The sequence below is a fragment of the Vulpes lagopus genome, chromosome 3 (genome assembly GCF_018345385.1).
Source record: "Vulpes lagopus strain Blue_001 chromosome 3, ASM1834538v1, whole genome shotgun sequence".
In the NCBI taxonomy this organism is placed as follows: domain Eukaryota; kingdom Metazoa; phylum Chordata; class Mammalia; order Carnivora; family Canidae; genus Vulpes; species Vulpes lagopus.
In genome coordinates, this window is record NC_054826.1 from 130,882,780 (window position 1) to 130,902,540 (window position 19,761).

The 19,761-nt window shown below is 42.5% G+C and overlaps 1 protein-coding gene across 4 annotated transcripts in view; it reads right to left on the minus strand.

Annotated features, from left to right (window-relative positions):
• Positions 1–2,832: 2,832 nt before the first annotated feature.
• The window catches only part of AHCYL1 (adenosylhomocysteinase like 1), a 40,912-nt gene continuing 23,983 nt past the window's right edge, over positions 2,833–19,761 (minus strand). For 3 of the 4 annotated variants that reach the window (XM_041748178.1, XM_041748175.1, XM_041748179.1), the window contains 16 exons: positions 17,715–17,826; positions 15,110–15,253; positions 14,014–14,114; positions 13,485–13,587; positions 11,620–11,714; positions 10,939–11,045; positions 9,992–10,108; positions 9,693–9,756; positions 8,808–8,896; positions 8,375–8,445; positions 7,915–8,009; positions 7,728–7,826; positions 7,256–7,324; positions 6,550–6,628; positions 5,327–5,447; positions 2,833–4,827 (listed from right to left, as the gene is read on the minus strand). In XM_041748178.1, the coding sequence (XP_041604112.1) occupies positions 4,821–4,827; positions 5,327–5,447; positions 6,550–6,628; positions 7,256–7,324; positions 7,728–7,826; positions 7,915–8,009; positions 8,375–8,445; positions 8,808–8,896; positions 9,693–9,756; positions 9,992–10,108; positions 10,939–11,045; positions 11,620–11,714; positions 13,485–13,587; positions 14,014–14,114; positions 15,110–15,253; positions 17,715–17,826 (1,473 nt within the window). In that variant the 3' untranslated portion in view covers positions 2,833–4,820. Of the gene's footprint in view, positions 4,828–5,322; positions 5,448–6,549; positions 6,629–7,255; positions 7,325–7,727; positions 7,827–7,914; positions 8,010–8,374; positions 8,446–8,807; positions 8,897–9,692; positions 9,757–9,991; positions 10,109–10,938; positions 11,046–11,619; positions 11,715–13,484; positions 13,588–14,013; positions 14,115–15,109; positions 15,254–17,714; positions 17,827–19,761 lie in introns of those variants that run through there. The other variant, XM_041748177.1, reaches the window with a different exon arrangement.

A 19,761-nucleotide genomic window follows, 5' to 3' on the forward strand; every position in this document is an offset into this window, starting at 1 on the left:
GTGGAGCTACATCTTATTATCATTTGTCGGCAGGAGACCCTATATGACAACACATTTCTCACATTATAAGACAATGTGGGAAAACTCGCCCTCTGGTGGTTGCAGTGGAGAACCACCCCACAGGAGGGCAGGAGGAGGGGAAATGTCCCACCATCAGAGACTTGTATCTTCTGGCCCACAGTTCAGAAGAATTCTTTTTAGAGGACATTTTTAAATGTCTTCAAGGGCTGCTGTATGGGCAGAAAAGACAACACTTCAGTCAAAATGATTAATATTCAATTTACTAAAGTAACAAAAACATTACTTAAGCTTTTTAAAGTTTGGCTTCTAGATCTTATTTATAAATCTAGCAAATGTTAATTACTTTTAATTAAGGGAGGTCTGAATATCCAATTCATAACTTAAACTCCTTTAAACATTTACTATTGCACTTATATATTTCATATATTCAATTTCTTTTTTGGAGTATACTTGGGTATTGATTTCCTCCAGGCAAGGACACCCTACAGAACCACACTGTAGCCATCAACTTCAGAAAAAATCAACACTGTTGTTCCCACCACCTAGTCCTTGCCTCCTTTCAGGTTTCACCAGTTGTCCCAGTAATGTTTACAGCAAAACGATCCAGTTCAGTTCATTTAGTTGTATTAGTCTCTGCAGTTCTTTGGTCATTCTTTGACTTTGGTGACCTTGGCACTTTTGAAGACCACTATAGGCCAGTAATTTTGTAAAAACGATTATTTGTCTGTTGTTTCCTCATGATTACATTTGGGTTTTGCATCTTTGGCAGGAATATCGCAGAAGGCATGCTGTGTTCTCAGTGCATCCCAGGGGTGGAGGATATAGAATCTTATTACTGATTTTCATCCTGTTAAGGTGGTCTGCCAACTTCTCCATTTTAAGATACTCTTTTGCCATTGCACTTAATATTTTACAGGGAAGTACTTGGAAACTGTATACATAGCCAATTCCTTATTTAACCATTCATTCATTCATTCATTCATTCATATCAGTATAAACTCATAGTTTCCTATTCTATTTAATGGTTTAGAAGCCATTATTTTTATGTCAGATTGTCTCAGGTTTGCCCAGCATGAAGTCCCTTTATTATTATTATTTTTATGAAGTCCCTTTAAAGCTAGCTTCTGTGTTCTTTTGACATGCCCCCATCACTTTTGGACTACTTCCTTTCTTTCTGGCTCATCTTTTACTTTTCCCGCCCAGCCATGTAATCAGCCCTTTCTTCAAACAGTCCTGACTCCTTTAAGTGGAGAACGTAGTGCCTGAATCTGGATGGTAGATGCGTGACTGCTCTGGGGGAAGGAGACTGCTGCAAGCCTCATTTAGTAGACAGGGCTAGGGGATGAAATATAGGCTCTGTATTTCTTTATGTTGAAATTCATGAATTCACAGCAATACCTCCTATTCAGACACAACACCAGAGTTCATTCTAGTCTTCTCCCCCTTTCCGATTTGTAACACCTTCTCTTCCATTATCCTTAATATTTTTGCGTATTTGATCAAGTTCCTGTTCTTATCCAACTCCATTGCCCTCCTCATCCCACTTACATTGACTCTCTGCATGGGGCCTACCCCCAGCTCCACATCCACATACCAACCTACCAATCCATGTGGATGCCTAGCTTGCTCTGCTCTACTGAATTGCAGAATTGTGGGTAAAGGAAAAGGGGGAAGAGGAATCTGAGAGTTGTTGGAATTTTATGTAAACTTCACAAAGGAAGAAATCGAATTCTCACTGATATATGTCTCAAGTATCTAATACAGACCTTGGCACAAACAAAACAAAACAAAAAACAACGAGGAATCAATTTTATGAAACTACAAGGTCAACAGTTCATTTAAATATTTTGTATTCAAATATTTAACTTCAAGATATTTTCCCACCATAATAGGCAATGTTTTATAATCTCAAAAGTTACCGAAGAGACTCACAGGGTAGTTAAAAGTTTAAATCTCTAATTAGGCAATTTGAAGTTTATCTTAAATTTGGATTTATGTGCATGGATAAAGCCTCCCAGAATTAAAAATACTCATTTTGCCAGTCTGCATAGACACTGTCAACATTGTCTGGGACCAATTTAAAATACTTTTGAGTATTAATAGGTACATTGTTACATCAGAAGACATAGACACAACTCCAAAGTTGGATAAAGGTGTGAGATGGGCTAAAGCTTTCCTAATTTTGGAGACATTCTTTTTTTAAAGATTAGAGAGAGAGAGAACAAGTAAGCAGGGGAGAGGGGCAGGGGCAGAGGGAGAGTTAGTTCCAAGCAGACTTCCAGCTAAACATGGAGCCCGACACAGGGCTCGATCTCATGACCCTGAGATCATGACCTGAGCTGAAACCAAGAGTCAGCCACTTAACTGAGCCAACCAGACGCCCTAAAGACATTTTTTAAGGAAAAGAATTAGGTATAAGTCTAGAAGGGGGGTGATGCAAGCGAGGAGCCCTGAAATTTGAACATTTCTTTTTTTTTTGAGATTTTATTATTAAGTCCTCGCCACATCCAACATAGGGCTCGAACTCACAACCCCGAGATCAAGAATTGCATGCTCCACCGACCAAGCCAGTCAGGCACCTTGCAGATTGGACTCTTGAAGGAGTTTCAAATGCAAGTGCTTCGGCACAGAGCAGGCAAACACAACTTAAGATATTCCCAAAGAACTTTGCATCCAGCTTGCTCCTCTCCATATTAGGTCCTCAGCTAATCTCTGTTAGAGACTGCTGACTGGCCTCTGACCCATCTCGCCCCAGAAAAGAAGTTCTAATGACAAGTCTAAACAAGAATGACACACAATCCCAATAAGGTCTTATCATTTTAATTGACTTTAATGATTATTGCTCATCAGCAAGGATTAATATTGCATTCATTAAAAATCATTCAATACAAAATAAACTTGTTCCTCCCGAGTTGCTCTCCACACGCTCCCTCTGATGCCAGAGATTTTCCCACAGTGTCCTTTGTTACATGGCTTGACAGAGATGGAGCCCTTACCTATTATTCCTATGGACACAATAAAAGATTGGGAGCAGGGGGCAGGCCACAGGGCAGCAGGACCTAGGCCCCTTGCCTCCAGCAGAGCTGATGCGATGGATACCACTATTGGCCAGGTTACTGCCCCTAAAGGATGGGGTGTTCTGATTGGCTGGTTCAATGCCCTGGGAAAAAGGGCTTGGGCCGTTAACATCTACAGAGAAGAAAGCATGGTCACACTGAAAAGGAGTGGGAAGGGCCTGGGTAGTGGAGAACCAGGAGAGGAAAAGGAAAAACGTTTTGGCAAAACTCTGCTAGAAGGCTGCAGAGTGAAAGCTTTCCTTTCTTATATGACTGTTTTTAATGTCTGTCTCTGATCAATGGCAACAGAGAAATGAACATTGCTCGTACCTAGCACTAATGCCTGACCCAACTTGGAAGGATCATTAGCTAGAACAAGTTGAAGGTTTCGAATCCTGGATAATTATATAAAGCTCATGAGCATAAAGCTCATCGGACCATGCAGAGATGCTGGTAAGCCGGGTGCATGGCATGGGAATACACCTCTCCAATCTCTGAGGGCCTCTCGAGGGATTCTTTCTGAGCATGAGCCAGGACACACTGATTACCCTCTCTGTGCACAAACTGCTCTTTAAGATCTTGGTTCATAAACCTTTTGTGACATGCGTCGATCACCACTTCTGCAACACTAACGTTATGCAGGGGCCTCAAGTCCCAGACCAGTTACACGGAACTACGTTTCCCTCACCCTGGCCCAATTTATCCTTCTCCCATCCACATCTACCTCCTTTTAAATATTTTAGGTTGCAGAAGCACAGCTGACCAGAAATTTACTCTTAAAGTATAAATCCTAAAGATAGAGCTCAGCGTTTCAGGCTGAGCGATGGCTCAAGAAATTCGCCTTCAGCACAAGCTGTATGGGGCCCCAGTTCACTGATGCTCTAAGACTACGGGCTAGAGACAGAGGGACTTCGCAGAGGTGGAGGCCAGCATTCTGCAGACTCAACTCTGCACGCTCAGCTCCGAAGGTTCAAAGGAGAAACTGGTGAACAACTAATCACCCAAGCAGTTCCTCAGTGTTAACGCTAAACATTTTTCTTACTTTTTTTTTCTTTTTTTTGTACGATGGAGATTGATGCTAGGGGACAAAATTCAACTTAATAGACTGCAGTCTGGTTAAAGACCTGAAAAACGAGGAGGTCTGGTGGGGGTGGAGGAAGGGCTGTACTAAATCCAAGTGGACCAACTGGATCTGAACAGTACTCATCTCTGAACCAGACACACCACCTTCATACAGGAAACAGGCCTTGGAACACCTGGGGAAATGAATGTGCCTCACCTAACATCTAACCTACCTGGCTGGTAGGTACCATCCCTGCTCCTCTGATGAAGTGAAAGAGCACTGATTTCAGCAGCTAAGAAATGGGCTCTTTTAAGGCAATTTAGACATTGCAGATTGTTCAGCATAGAAGGTACCTTAGCATTTCCTCTTAATAAGGTACCCAATTAAGAATAAAGTCTCCAGAAATGGGAAAGAAAGAATCACCTTTCTGGGCCGGGAGAGTAAAATCCTTCTTTAGTGACTAGGGTGAGGAACCTTGAACCTCAGTTTCATCTAAAGAGCAATGAAGCAAGTTCCTGTGTGGTCTGCAGAACTTGGGACAATGAGATGAAAAAAACAAAAATGAAATTATTATAGAAAAAAAATCAACAGGAAAGGAATAAGAAGAAAATAAAAGTTATCTTAAAAAAGATTTAAGAGTCGTGTGGTTCATGTGGACTGGTCCTTGGTAATATGGTCCATTAGTATCTGTAAAGAAAGAGACTGGTTGGTTAGCACTTGGTTCATGAGAGAGCCAAGGGAAAAATCAGAAAGAGAGGACACTCCCCAGGGACCCTCCCTGGTCCCGGCTAGGGATCCCTACAGCCATTCCCCATGGATTCTTCTTCCCTGTGCTTCTACAGGACTTCTGACAATGCCATCTCTGGTTTCATTTCCTGCTTCCTGATAATACAAGCCAGTGGCTTTCAACCCTGACTATACATTAATCTAGGGAGCTTTTAAAAAAATAACACCAGGCCCCATGCTAGACCAACTGTTTTACAATCTCTGGAGGTGAGGCCCAAGCTTCAAAATTCTAGAAAACCCTTACTCCTCTAACATCTACTACAACTTCTCTGCCTACCTTGTTAGTCTGGAGCAGAGTTCTCATACTCTTCAAAATCAGCCACAGCACTTATGAAAGCTGGCTAGCATGCTTGGTTTAATATCAGGTAAAAGAGCTTCTCACTTGTTTTCCCCAAGTTACCTGTAATAATTGGGTTTGAATGGCCCATTTTTGTTGAGTCCCAGATACTTTGCTTGGTCATCTGTCAGCTCTGTCAGGTGGGCATCAAATGATGGCAGGTGCAAGCTGGCAACATACTCATCTAGGAAGAACACAGTGGCAGGGGAGCAGACTCTTACTTTAATCTACCTCCCAGGGCATAACCTCCTCCTGTTTTCATCCGAAGCTCTTTGAAGAGGACAGGAATAGAGTAACTCTGAAAGTATCTGTAGCTCAAAGTATTTGCTTAAAGAACCCTCAAAGTTGCCTTTCTGGCAGGAACTTTTCTCTGTACATCCAGAATGCATTTAAGAAAGCCATTTGTCAGCGTGACAAAATGGGGTGGACTCTTACCTCCTCATCCTTCTCTGGCAAAGTTTTTGGCTTTACCCAAGGCACCTTCCTGCAACAACTTCCTTAACTGAATTACAATCAAACTATGAAACAAAATAGATACCAGCAGTTCAAAAGACCTCTGTGTCAAATTAAGATTTATTTAGAATAACATCCATAAAGGCCTCAAATCTTAGGATCATGGATTTCTAAGGCAGCTGGTGCAAATTTATTACTCTTCCATAGATAAACTTCCCAGGCTTTACTTTTATAAATATGAATTAAAGGAAAAAAAAATATGAGGAAAGCCACGGGAAGAGATGAGAGGGAGAAGTCTTTCAGCTAATTAATTAAGGGGTCGGGGCTGACCAATCATAGATGGGAGGTGGGTGCCACTATTAGAAGGGAAAGAATCAGAGATGATGTATTATGCCACATGAACACAACACAGCTGTCTCCCGGAGTATCAGAAGGTTGCATATTTACAGAGGATGGATGATAAAACCAAGATTGTTTCTGTTTCTTTCATCTTGGTTGCAGGCTGTAGTCACTGGTGGTGGGAAGTTTGCTGAACTCCATGAGGCTACTTAGAATAAGAGCACCTACCCTAAACCATTGTGCTAAGCACTTTTACTCATTAGCTGTAATTCTTACTATTATTTTGCAGTGTATATAAATATCATTCTTACTTTATTGATAAAGAAACTGAAGCTCGTGGAGATTAGAGCTTGTCCTGAGGTTCAGAAACCATGAAATGCTAGGATGTGGATTAGATCTCTGACTCTAAATCCAATAATTTCAATGATAATCATTTTACTAAACCATGCAAAAGTCTGGGGAATCAATACAGGTTCCTACTGTTTCTCACTCACCCATTTTCTTAGGAAGCAGGTATACATCTTGTTTGTATCGTCCCTCAGGTGCATTATAGAGTTCTATCAGTGCCAAAGCCTAGATTGGGAAAAAGAGGGTCAGAAGACACAAAAACACTTCTTAGGGACATGAAAATAAAACTAGATATAACAGGGTCTTGGGGTAAGTACTACAGTGATATACCATGGTAGCACTACCCAGGACTTGCCCTGCAATAAACACCACCATGCATCGTAAGAGGATCTGCTGTTTTTGTTTGGTTCCTAATAAAACAGACTAAATACAACTAAACTGCAACACTACATTCTCAACTAACATAGCCATCTCAAAAAGACACAAACACTGCCTGCCTGCCTAATGACTCTTCTATACTCGAGAAAGCCCATTGTGGGGCACATGGGTGGCTTAATGGTGGAGTGTCTTCCTTCGGCTCAGGGCATGATCCCGGGGTCCTGGGATTGAGTCCCGCATCTGGCTCCCCACAGGGAGCCTGCTTCTCCCTCTGCCAATGTTTCTGCCTCTCTGTCTCTCGTGAATAAATAAATAAAACTTAAAAAAAAAAAAAAAAAAGCAAGCCTATCTTGACCACCTGTGACCTGAAACAGGTTGAAAAGAACATAGAAGGGCACACACACTCATTGAATTGTGACCCAGGCCCAGTTCCCTTAATCTCAGGGTGGGAGAAGAAGGCATTGGGTCACGTACCTGTGTTGTAGCTGTGATGGACAGGACAAAGGTGGGAACTGTGGAGCAGCTCAGATTGAGCAGACGACCCTGAAAAGGTAAGAGAGGCCTGGGATGAGTTGTGTTCCGCTCTCAGATTCCAGTGTCATACAAGTTAAGCAAATGCAGGACAGCAGTCAGTTGGTAGAGAAAGAATTACAGTTCCAGATTGGGACTCTAAGTTTTATCTTATTTTTCTGTAAGTCCATCTGAGTATGAAAAGCTGAAGAATCCGCTGTGGTCAGGAAACAGTATGTTACATGGTAAAAGGTAGTTTTTTTTTTTTTTTCGAGTGGTTCTATTTTAAGGACCAAAAAATTTAAGAAATATCACTATCCAAAGACAGAGTTGAGGGAGACAGGGGCCTAATACTTTTTTCCCCATCTCCCTGACTCTGCCATGGATCTAATTATACTGCTGGTGCTGCACTGCCAAAGCCCTCCTGCGTGTGTACCTCTGCCAGGAGGACGACGCGTTTGCCATCTGGCCAGATGACGTGGTCCACTTGAGAACGTACTCGCTCCCATGTCAGCTCTGGAGTGCGCAGGCTGGTCTGAAAGGAAGACAGCACAGTTGACTTGTGGTCATAATGGAAGAGAGGGAGAAGAGCCCTTGCAGTAAATGAATGAGAGAAACCTTACCACATCAATTTCCGTGTTGGAGTGGCCCATATTGCATACGATACAACTGTTTTTCATGCGGTCCAAATGCTCCCGTGTCACTACATTCTTATTTCCTAAGAGTAAAGGAGAGTAGCCAAAGAAAGATGCTGGGTAACAAAGGTACCAACTGGCTTCCAGTGAGAGCACGGGAAAGAAGTCTGCTGCATTCAAGGGCATGTATCCTTTGTAAGAAAGTGTACACTGTGTGACAGCTCTGTAGACTCAGTAATTTGGTTTGAGGATTAAACAGTATAAATAGCCATCAGGGAAAAAGGCTCTTAGGTCTGGAAAACATGTTAAGGTTCTGAAAGCTTATTCTGGTTCTGAGACTTTTACACTGAGCCCAGGTCTCACCTACTTTATGTGAAAGGGAGACCACATTCAAGATTTGGCCTCAGAGTGGCCAGTCCTCCATATACACTAAAGCACTGATACTTACCCGTGCAAGTTATTACGACATCAACTTGCCGGATGACTTCATTTAGCTTTACCACCCTGAACCCATCCATGCTGGAAGAAAAGGAAGGAACACGATGAGCAAAGCAAGGAGGCAGTGGGATAGAAGCTGGTCACAAAATGAGACTGCTAAATTCCCTTCTGAAGTCAGGTCCAGTGCACCTCACAAGGCTAAGTGACAAGCTGTGCTAAACTTCACACTGGCCTCTTCATATTCCCTGAGATTCTGTTCAGGAAGGGAAAATGCCAGGAAGCTCTAGGAGTGCCCTGGGGTTAAAATGGAGGGAACAGAGCCATCCTCCTAGTTTTCTCTTCCTTTGAGAGATTTCTGCAAGGAATGGTTAATATAATCAATAACTCTCAGAAACAACAAAGTACCAGGGATGAATCTAATGGTATTACCACTCTGTTCTTACCAAGCCTGCAGAGCACAGATTGGGTCGATTTCTGTGATGTAGACAATTGCTCCAAGGGCCTTGAGAGCAGCACAGCAGCCCTTTCCTACCTGCATGGCATAAGAAAGAAGTAGGGGTGTCAGGTCCATTAAGGCATGGGTACTGGGGCAGGTAGGCCCTTTGGGAGGTGGGAATTAACCTCCCCGAAATCACCAATCATCTAGTGAGCCCTGGCAGGGATGCTCCAATCCAAGCAGAGCATAAACAGATCCAGGTTATGCTGTGACCCTTAGAAAGGGGACTTAGTGGACATTCATATTTTATATCAAGTGCGGGGCCTGGGATAGTAAAAGGAATCTGGAGATAAAATAAGTGTTACCATTAGGAAAGCAAGACCAAGGAAGAGCAATTGTAACCTCTCATAGCTTATTCCAGAAAAACCTGATTAATTCTCCTTTGAGATGCATCTAACTCAGGATAGCCCAGTAGCTCAAGAGACTCCATGGGTCATGGATGACAATAAAATCTCCTTTACCTACTCTAGTTTAGACAGAATCATCTATATACCACTTTCGCATCCCACCCTTCACTCCAATACCAGGTCACTTGTGCAGCTAAAATGCTACATATTCACTTAAAGTAAGTCTCATAAAAGGTAACTTATCATGGGGGGAGGGGCGGATGATGCCAACATGCCAATCCATAAAACAGTGTGGTGAGATCTGAAAATTCAGTTGATCTATATGTCTGTATTGATAAGTCTGAATAAAGCACTTTTGCTACTGCAATAACTATCTCAAAGTATGTTTTAACCCCATATCAGTGACCGCACTGATGGCACAAATCTCCTTCACTCAACATTTCTAGTAAGTCTATGAAAAGACACACTGAGGCCCAACTATTTACCTCACCATAGCCACACACCACCACTTGTTTCCCACCAAACATCACATCTGTGGTCCTCTTCAGGCTGTGGAAAACAGATAAGGGCTCAACTTAAACATTATTAGCCCAAACACAGTCCCTTTGCACAAAAGTAAAAGTGTGAGGCAATGCCCCAGGCATAGAATGAAATGGACCCCTCTAACAAACCTTTAATGCCAAAGGAAGACCACGGGACAAGACTGGAGTGGTATCAGACTAACACTGCAACCCAACCCAAACCTGTCCCCTCTAAGTTTGAATATCTCTACATTTCAACCTACCCATCCAAAATGGACTCTCGGCAGCAGTACAAGTTATCAAACTTCTGTTTGGTAACAGAGTCATTAACATTCATGGCCGGAACACAGAGCTTCCCAGCTTTGGAGAGCTGATACAGCCTAAAGGGAGAAGAAGCCACAAAAACAAACAAACCAAAGTTAGCTGGTAAAACATAATACATGACAAAATCTGCCTAATTCTCTTCGAGTGCCATGCTGCCCTCCCAAGCTGTATTTACTGCCCAAGGATATTAGTAAAGAAGAGCATTTCCTTGTCATCCCTCACCTCTTTTCATTTTCTCTCCCATTTTGCCCCCGCCCTTTTTCTTGGAAGGGAAAAAAAAAAACCAAAAACCCTTTCAACTGAAGAAATTCACTTCTCTTCCATAAAAGGGGAAGTATTTCCTTAGACCAGCATTTTCTCAATTAAACAAAAACATCCCTACTTCTGATAAACAAAGATTATCAGTGACTCTGCTTTGGTTCCCTATGTGTGCGTGTGCAAGCATGTGCAATGTGCCCCCAACTGAGAAACACTTTTTCGGAGAGATATCTTTGAGGTTTTCCAACAAGCCAAGAATATTTTGCCAAATTTTACTTTTTGTAGTGGGTATAAGTATAGTTTTATAATAGGATTTTTTTTTCTTATTTCAAATATAAAATTATAATACATATTGAATACAGTTTTTCCAGATATATCCATTCCCTACACCTCCCAACACTGGTTGAGACTCACAGTGGAATAAGTGGGAAAGAAAAATGTGTGAACTAGAGCCTGAGGTCACTTCCTTTTAGGATCTCCTGGATTCTTCAGAAGTAAAAATGGAGTTTTATCTAATGAAGATCCTCCCATTTAGTTATAAGTCTGAAACACAGCCCTCGGGCCTAATGGAGACCAGGAGAGTTTGCTGAGGCAAGGACCCAAGGGCAGCTACTCCAGAATCTGTTACCTGTGAACACCAGTCACGCTCTCTTCCACAATGCCTCGGATCTTCTTAAACACGTTTGGATACTTCTTATAAACCCAGTGGGTTAAGTCTCCCCCATCATCCAGGATCTATAGAACAGCCAGAAGACTTCTATGGGCATTCAGGCTGCTAGAGCTGGGGGGAACTTTGAACCCACTTTCTGTACTAATAAGAGAGCCCTGTATGTTTTGGAAGAGCACTCCTCAGATCTCCTTAGAGCAGGTTTAGACAATGGAAACACAGTCAAATTTGTTGGTGTAGAATGGTTAAAAGGATTCCTAAGTTTGTTCTTGGCTATAGTGAAGAGTATTAGGCTAATCACAGACTCGTTTTAGTCTAGAGTCTTGTAATCTATGGCTCTGTGGAATGCAAAAGGAGAGCTGGGGCAGGAAGGAAAGAAACCAGAATTCCACTGCAAAGAGGTACCACATTACTTCTATTTCACTCTGCTGTGTTTGAGCCAACCTGTTCACTTTCGTCTTACCCTTCCCCCACCTTTCCATTCAGTATTCAGACCCATTCTGAATAGGTATCAAGTTCAACACTTTGGCAACAAAGTTAAGTGTATTAGAACACAACCAAAACATATTTAGGGAACCATGCTTTGAGGGAAAAAAGGAAACAAATCTATGGTCAAATTGTAGGATGAATATACATCATTACCATGTTAGCTTGCCAACCATCCATGTTCACACAGCGGTCAATACACCACCAGAAGTCATCTTCAGACTCGCCCTTCCAAGCAAACACTGCAACTCCTGTAGGGATGGAAACAAATCAGCTGATTTCTCCAATCAGTAACAAATTTAAGACATTTTTGGAACCTTAAAATGTGATTCTCTTTGGCCAATTTTATTTTTTTTAAAGATTTTATTTATTTATTCATATGAGAGAGAGAGAGAGAGAGAGAGAGGCGGGGACACAGGCAGAGGGAGAAGCAGGCCGCATGCAGGGAGCCCGATGTGGGACTTGATCCTGGGTCTCCAGGATCAGCCCTGGACTGAAGGCGGCGCTAAACCACTGAGCCACCCGGGCTGCCCTCTTTGGCCAATTTTATACTTGGAACTCAAACCTAAGGAGATAAAAGGAAATGGGAATTAAAATAAAGTTGCTCATTAGAACATTATTTATATTAGTAAGAATCTTGAAACCTAAATGTTCAACATGAGTAAAACGGTGAAGTAAAATCACGTGGCCATAAGCATTATTATAAATGATGCTTTCAAGAAGTTTTCAGTGAAATGGAAAACTACTTCTGAAAATGTTATAAAAGTATACAGAGATTTATCTCATCTCTGTAAAAGATGAATAGAACAAAGGAAAAATGCATCAAATATTATCCCTGTGGGGATCCCTGGGTGGCTCAGTGGTTAAGTGTCTGCCTTCAGCTCAGGTCGTGATCCCGGGGTCCAGGATCAAGTCCCGCATCCGACTCCCTGTGAGGAGCCTGCTTCTCCCTCTGCCTGGGTCCCTGCCTCTCTCTCTGTGTCTTTCATAAGTAAATAAATAAATAAAATCTTAAAAAAAAATATTATTCCTGTGTAGGATTATTATTATTTTGAAAACCCCTACATTTTCTGCAATGAGCACCAGAAAAGAACAAGAAAAATAAGTTACACAGTTGCTCTCTGAGGATCCCAGGGAGATGATAAGTCCTTCAAGAAACTTCACGGTGATTTTCTTCTGAACATTTTTACAATAAAAATTGTAAGCTAAACTGAACTTACAAGTGGTCCATATATTTTCAGTGCAGTATTGACCACCACCTTATCTAACCAAACTGCTAATACAGAAGGCACTTCTTACTTGTGGTCCCTCAAAAGTGATGAGCCTTCGGTGAAAAAAAAGACCAGCTGAACTCATGTGCCTCATATAGTCTGATATTCTTCCTTGTTCACTTAACCATTATAATTAGCATCTCCCACGTAATTAAGATTCTTTTCAAAGGTCATTCTTAATGGCTGTATATTTCATCAGGGATATGGACCTTCAGTTTATTACCCATTTTCTTCCTGGTGATATTCTTATTACCCTCTAGGTTTTATAGCCCCTAGACGTACATATAACCATGAAGACAATTTTTTTTTTAGAAATTTTTATTTATTCATTCATGAGAGACACAGAGAGAGGCAGAGACATAGGCAGAGGGAGAATCAGGCCCCATGAAGGGAGCCCGACGTGGGACTCGATCCCAGGACTCCAGGATCACACTCTGGACTGAAGGCAGACGCTCAACCGCTGAGCCACCCAGGGATCCCCAAAGACAGTTTTGGTATGTATATAATCTACTTAGGGGATCCCTGGGTGGCTCAGTGATTTAGTGCCTGCCTTCAGCCCAGAGCATGATCTTGGAGTCCCAGGATCGAGTCCCGCATCAGGCTCCCTGCGTGGAGCCTGCTTCTCCCTCTGCCTGTGTCTCTGCCTCTCTCTCTCTCTCTGTCTCTCATGAATAAATAAATAAAATATTTAAAAAAATCTACTTAGATAATTATTCTGAGGCAGAGTTGGTGAAAACAAGCTAAACTTACCAGCCTCAGCCAGTGCCGCAGCCACTTCATTCTGAGTAGAGTAGATGTTGCAAGCAGACCAGCGGCACTGAGCCCCCAGGGCACAGAGTGTCTCAATCAACACCTATGTAGATAACAGAGGAAGACAGGGTAAGAAAGAGGAGGGCCAGACAGAAGCGCACGGCATGTAAGAGGACAAGACCCAGCAACTCTGTAGCAACCAGTGGTGTGCCGGAAGTCACAATGTGGGGCCAGTGAAATAGAATACTGGTATCTAACTTTACCCAACAGATGTGTCCTAAAGTCTGAACATTTTCATGATAGTCAATCACATTTTTGCAGATCTAGATTTCCCTAAGTCAAGTTTGTTAAACATAGGTTATACCTGTGCACACAGAGTAGAAAACCCCATTACTGGGTAACAGGGGGTCCCACATAATAGTCTTAAGCATTTGGAAATTGGATAGCTAGGGAAGGAAAAGCAAGTAAAAAAAAAGTTTCTTTCTTCCCTCTCATCAGAAGTCCCTCTTTTTCCTCCCCACAAACTCACCGCTGTCTGGGCTGTGATGTGTGTACAGCCCACTATTTTAGCACCAGCCAAGGGCTTCTCCCCCTGAGCACGTTTCCTGAGTGAAATCAGAGCAGACATGTCTGTGAAAGAACAGAGGATTTGAGCTAGGTCTGCGCTAGCAATATTATCAGTTCCTGCCCCAGCAACATCTAGGGGTGGTCTGCATCTGTAGAGATATCACAGGATTCGGATGAAAAACTCTAAGCAAATTTCCATGATGACTGGCAGCTTCAATAGCAGACAGACAGTTGGGGAGTTGCCATCCAACCGCTTGGAAATTTCTTGCTTCCTCCACCGTTTTAGCTTTCTACACAGAGGACTGAATGGAGAATGAAGTAAATTCTCAAATCTCCTCAAAATGGAGGGAAAGTCTCATCATTCACTTGGGAGGAGAGGGAAGTGGTTATGGCATTGGCTAATGGTCTCCTATATATAATCATCAAACCAGGAAGGAAGACTTCACCCTCAGCAGAAGAGCACTTGCTGCCTAACCCCATTGTGCTGGTTTGTTTGGTTTCTGTAGTACAGAGCATGCCTTCAGTGTGAAAGCCACAAGAGTAAAGAGACCTTGTTTGGAGTAGAGAGGGTGGGGAAACCAGATTTAACTGCCAGTCACTTTTACTCTTGCTCCAGCAGAGGGTGCTTGGGACCAAAGACCAGCGAGACCCTAGGTCACCACATCCTTAGCTGAAAACCCTCCCACATTTTCTGCTTCTGGGAAATGTGGGTCCCTGAGGTTGGCAGCTATGGTAGGATCCTGCAGAACTAACCACCACATAGTGGTCCAGAACTCGCTAACTCTATAAGGAGCTCTCCGAATATGGTGTCACGGGGGAGGAAAACAGTAACTATTTTGTGTAATCACTACGTGCAGAGAACAGGAAGCAAGGAGACCAAGAACAAGTACCCTGAGGCTCGAGCTGCATGCACACACAGAGATCTGCTCATACAAGAGTCTAGAATACTGAATTGTCCAAGGTGACTTTCAAGTTAGCTTTCAAGTGTGAAGTTGTCTGTGGATCCTGATGACTAGCAAGTGGGTTGATTCTGGCCCCCACCCTCTCCCTTTCTTTACCTTGCTCTGCAATCTCAATCTCCCGGCGTCCAAATTCTGCCTGCTTGATGTTCTTCACACAGAAATTGCTGCTGCCCTTGGAGTTGGTTTGCTGTTTCTCTCGGGGGGAAACCTCATCATCAGAGCTATCTGTGTATGATGCAGCTAGAGCCAGGAGAGAAAGAAACAAGGATAGAAAAACCTCAATGGCCCCAACTCCACAAACCGCCCTCCCCCAAAGGACTCTCATTTAAGTTAAGCAAACTCAGAATTGGAGCTGCCTTTTACATCACGCTCAGCTCTACTACTTCAGAGTCTAACAGATGAATGAAATTGTTGTGGATCTTTCAGTGTTGGGGCCCCTTCATCCACCCTGTTGATGCTGTGCCATCAGTGCCTGTAATGGGAAGCTACTGATCCCACTCCTGCACTGCCTCGAGGGATCCCAGGTAACAAGGGAGCTTGGTCCCAACCTGGACTGGAACCAGACATGGCAAAAATGGAAGAATACTTTAGGGCATGGAAGGAACACCATTTCTGGAGAATACCTGTTCTCAAACTTAAGCATTTAAAGCATTCATCAGAATCATGTGGAAGGTCTGTTAAAATGCAAATGGCCAGGCCCCACCGCCAGAGCGTCCCACTCAGTAGGTCTCAGGTGGGACCCCAAAATTAGCATTTCTAACAAGTCTCCAGGTGCTGTTGATGCTGCTGTTCTGAAGACCACACACTCTGAGAACCACTAATATGGACGACAGTGCTAAGAGAATCTTGCAAGGGATTTTACACAAGGTTGTGCTGAAGGAATAGAGATGGAAAGAAACGAATCGAAAGGTGGGTGAGTAGCTCTGGCTCTACCAGTCCTGAGATCACTCAATATGTTCAACTGTAAAAAAAAAGCAGCTTCACATAAAGGCTGAAAATGTCCTTTTAGACATATGCAGGAGGACGTATAATCATCAGTCCCTGAGACTCTCAAATCACTTCCTTCCTCTCTGAATCGACAAGTATTTCTTGATCGGTCTCTGCCCGTGCATCAGGTCTCCCTGGCTGTCTTCCTCACACTAAGAGCCAACACAAATACTCTCCAAGGTTTCTTTCCCATGGGGACAATTTAACTAGATCACAAAGCTTTTTTAAAAAAGCTCTGATAGGCTCCTGTTAATACACAGACATCAAAATCTTTGAGGACTTCACTAAAGCTTTCTTCCCTCACTCCTTCCTTCTTCCTCTTATAACAGCTTTTCACAATTCACTTTTAGCTATAGTCAGCCTGCTTATCACCCCCACTCTGGTATCTGTCACTCCATGACACATTTATGACAGCCAATATACTTGGGAACCTTTTCTTGCACACATGCCCACAGGGAGTCTGGATATTCATTTATTTCAATACTTAACCCTGTAGACCACCATTTACTCTTATTTGCCTATCTTATCTACCCTGGGTTATCAGTGGCACAGAGCAAAGGACACTTTTTTAAAAAATGCATTTACTTGTTGTTTTTACATTCCTTTCACCTCAAGCCCAGTCCTTAATGTTAATAACACTGTACAAACAGTATTCTGGCAAAGCCACTTACTGAGACAGCAAATCTCTGCTAAAACTAACAGCAATCTAGGACCTTGGGCAAGCCTCTTAATCTCTTAACAATGTTTCCTCACTTGAACAATGAGGGGGAGGTTAGATCAGTGGCCCCTGTGGATCTTCCAGTGTCTATTCCTCTAGTACTCAAATCCTAAATTCTACATCCTTTTTTCCTCATTAACTTTCTAGTAGTACTCACTTTGAAGTTGAGAAGGGCAAAATTAAAAAAAAAAAAAAAAAAAAAGGATGTCTGGGTGGCTCAGCGGTTGAACGTCTGCCTTCAGCCCAGGGCCTGATCCCGGAGTCCCGGGATCAAGTCCCACATCGGGCTCCCTGCATGGAGCCTGCTTCTCCCTCTGTCTTTCTCTGTGTCTCTCATGAATAAATAAATAAAATCTTAAAAAAAAAAAAAAAAAGCCTATGTTAATATAGGAGAGGAGAGCTAAAAAGAAACCAAGCTGGAGTCACATTATAGTAGTTGAACCTTTCCTACTCCAGAGGTGAACAGAAGAGGACACTTCAACATAAAGGATAACCTAGTGAATAAAAGGAGCCAAAATATTCCTTCTTATTGTCACCACTTAAACAGTCTTGGAGCCAAGAAAGAAAAGGATAGGTGGTGGTGTACATCTTAAACAACAAAGTGAGAAATTATGCTTCCAAAGTACACCTCTTTTTCAAGGCCAGTTCTGTCAGCCAAGATAGAATTGATTTTCTCCATTTGTGATGTGGGCGGAGAAACGTGGGAATGGGAACTGGCCCAATACTACCAAACAGGTATTGCCCACAGACCACACACAGAGACAGCCAGGGGAAGAGAGTCCTCAGATGACAAAAGCCTCCTCAGCTACAAGCCTGGTTGGGGACATGTCCAATTGCCCAACTGCTAATTATCAGCGTTCAGCAGAAAGATGGGAAGTCCTGATAGGAGGAACTTTCAGATTCTAGATAAGTAAAGAGCAGTGGGTAGAGAACTAGCTTAAGGCTTTGGATGGAACTGGGAAGAGAGATCAGAGTGGACTCGAAGTTTGTACCTACCTGAACTGTAGCTGTCAGTGGAGGACTGGGAGATGGAGCGAGACAAAGATCTCCGGCCTGTCTTGGTGGGGAATTTGGTGAACTCCTGCATGTCATCAGCAAATTGGATTTGCTGTAAGAAGAAGACAAACAGTTGAAAACTTACAACAAGAATTCTATGAAATGTTCCATTTTTGAATTTTTTTTTTAATTTTAATTTTTATTTATTTATGATAGTCACAGAGAGAGAGAGAGAGGCAGAGACACAGGCAGAGGGAGAAGCAGGCTCCATGCACCGGGAGCCCGACGTGGGATTCGATCCTGGGTCTCCAGGATCGCGCCCTGGGCCAAAGGCAGGCGCCAAACCACTGCGCCACCCAGGGATCCCGAAATGTTCCATCTTTGAAGGCCATACATTTCTTTCCCTAAAACCCAGTATTATTGTATGGCTCCTATTAACCTAGCAACTTCCCTACCAGAATGAGGGTGGGCAGAGGCTCCTGGCTGACTCCTCCCCAAATGCCAATTACTGTCTCTTTCTGATGAAGAATTTGTATGTGTGTGTGTATTTGTTGGGCGTGGTGCTTAAGACTCAATTTCTTTCAGCATCTGTCCAAATCTCACAAATATTTCTTCTCACATTCCATAAAGTTTTCTTTCCTCTTACAACCTTGACACATTAAACTCTTCGCCCTTCCTCCCAACACTACCAAAAAACAGGCATTTTAAACACTCATAGAGCTTTTGCTTTTTTCTTTTTTTCAGAATATTATCTGCAGCGCATTCTTATCCTGAAATTAGCAACTGTCTTGTTGTTTGAAAAACCATGGAGCTGTCTTGAGATGGTGATGGGCACTTGATGGTGATGCCAAGTCAAGAGCCCAATCATACCTATATTTCACAAAGCCAGTACAGTATGCCCAGAACTTTCTACATTCAGTAAAATACTGGAATACAGTAAAGAAAGCAAAATTTTAAAAAGTGTATGCACTCCACAGTAAAATCCAACTAATTAGGATTAATTTGAAGGAAGGAGAAAATAAATGACTTGGTAAACTCTGCATTACAAACTTCTTTCAATGAAACACACCAGAACTAGGTAACTGTTTGAAGGATACTTGGAAAATTGGCTTTAATAAATGGTAAATACCTTACAAATAATATAATTTAAAAAATTTTTTTAAAGATTTTATTTATTCATTCATAGACACAGAGAGAGAGGGGCAGAGACACAGACAGAGGGAGAAGCAGGCTCCATGCAGGGAGCCCGATGTGGGACTCGATCCTGGGTCTCCAGGATCACACCCCCAGGCTGCAGGCGGCGCCAAACCGCTGCGTCACTGGGGCTGCCCACAAATAATATAATTTATAGTCAAGTCAAATTAAGGGATGCTTCTAAAGTGTATGAAAACACTTTCTTCCATTAAATGGTTTAAATCTTCCTCTTGAACTCTTTAAACTCTGAAAAACCCTTTCTTTAAAATACACTTCAGCCTCCTGAAAAACAGAACAGTTTGAGACTATGAATGGAGATTCTCCTCCATTCTAAATCTGAAAAGGTTCCCATGAAGAATCCATTAAGCTAAGTCTTTAGCAGATATCTCTGGGAAGTGTAAAAGCTATTACAGATTAAAATCTTCTCCCCATAATGCTAGCAACATGGTTATAGCCACTCTGAAGTCAGGAACAGTAAACTACCCATTTGTCATAGCTGCAGAACAGCACCCACCTCTGTCATTTGTACCCTCCAGCTAGGGTAGCATCTGCCAGCCATGTAAGAATCAGGCTTAAATGTGAAACACAGAAAAATAATCAAGTAAAAGGGACTCAGTCTAAACATACATGACACCATAACTTGATTAACAAGTATCTTTATATCTTCTAAGCAATTTTTAAAGTTTAGGTGCTAAAACTTAAATAGTTGAAATGCCAAAAGCACAGTGACTTTCAGAAAAACAAACAAACAAACCCCACACTTGAGGGGTGCCTAGGTGGCTCAGTCAGTTAGGCACCGGACTCTTGGTTTTGGCTCAGGTCCTGATCTCAGGGTTATGAGATCGAGCCCTGT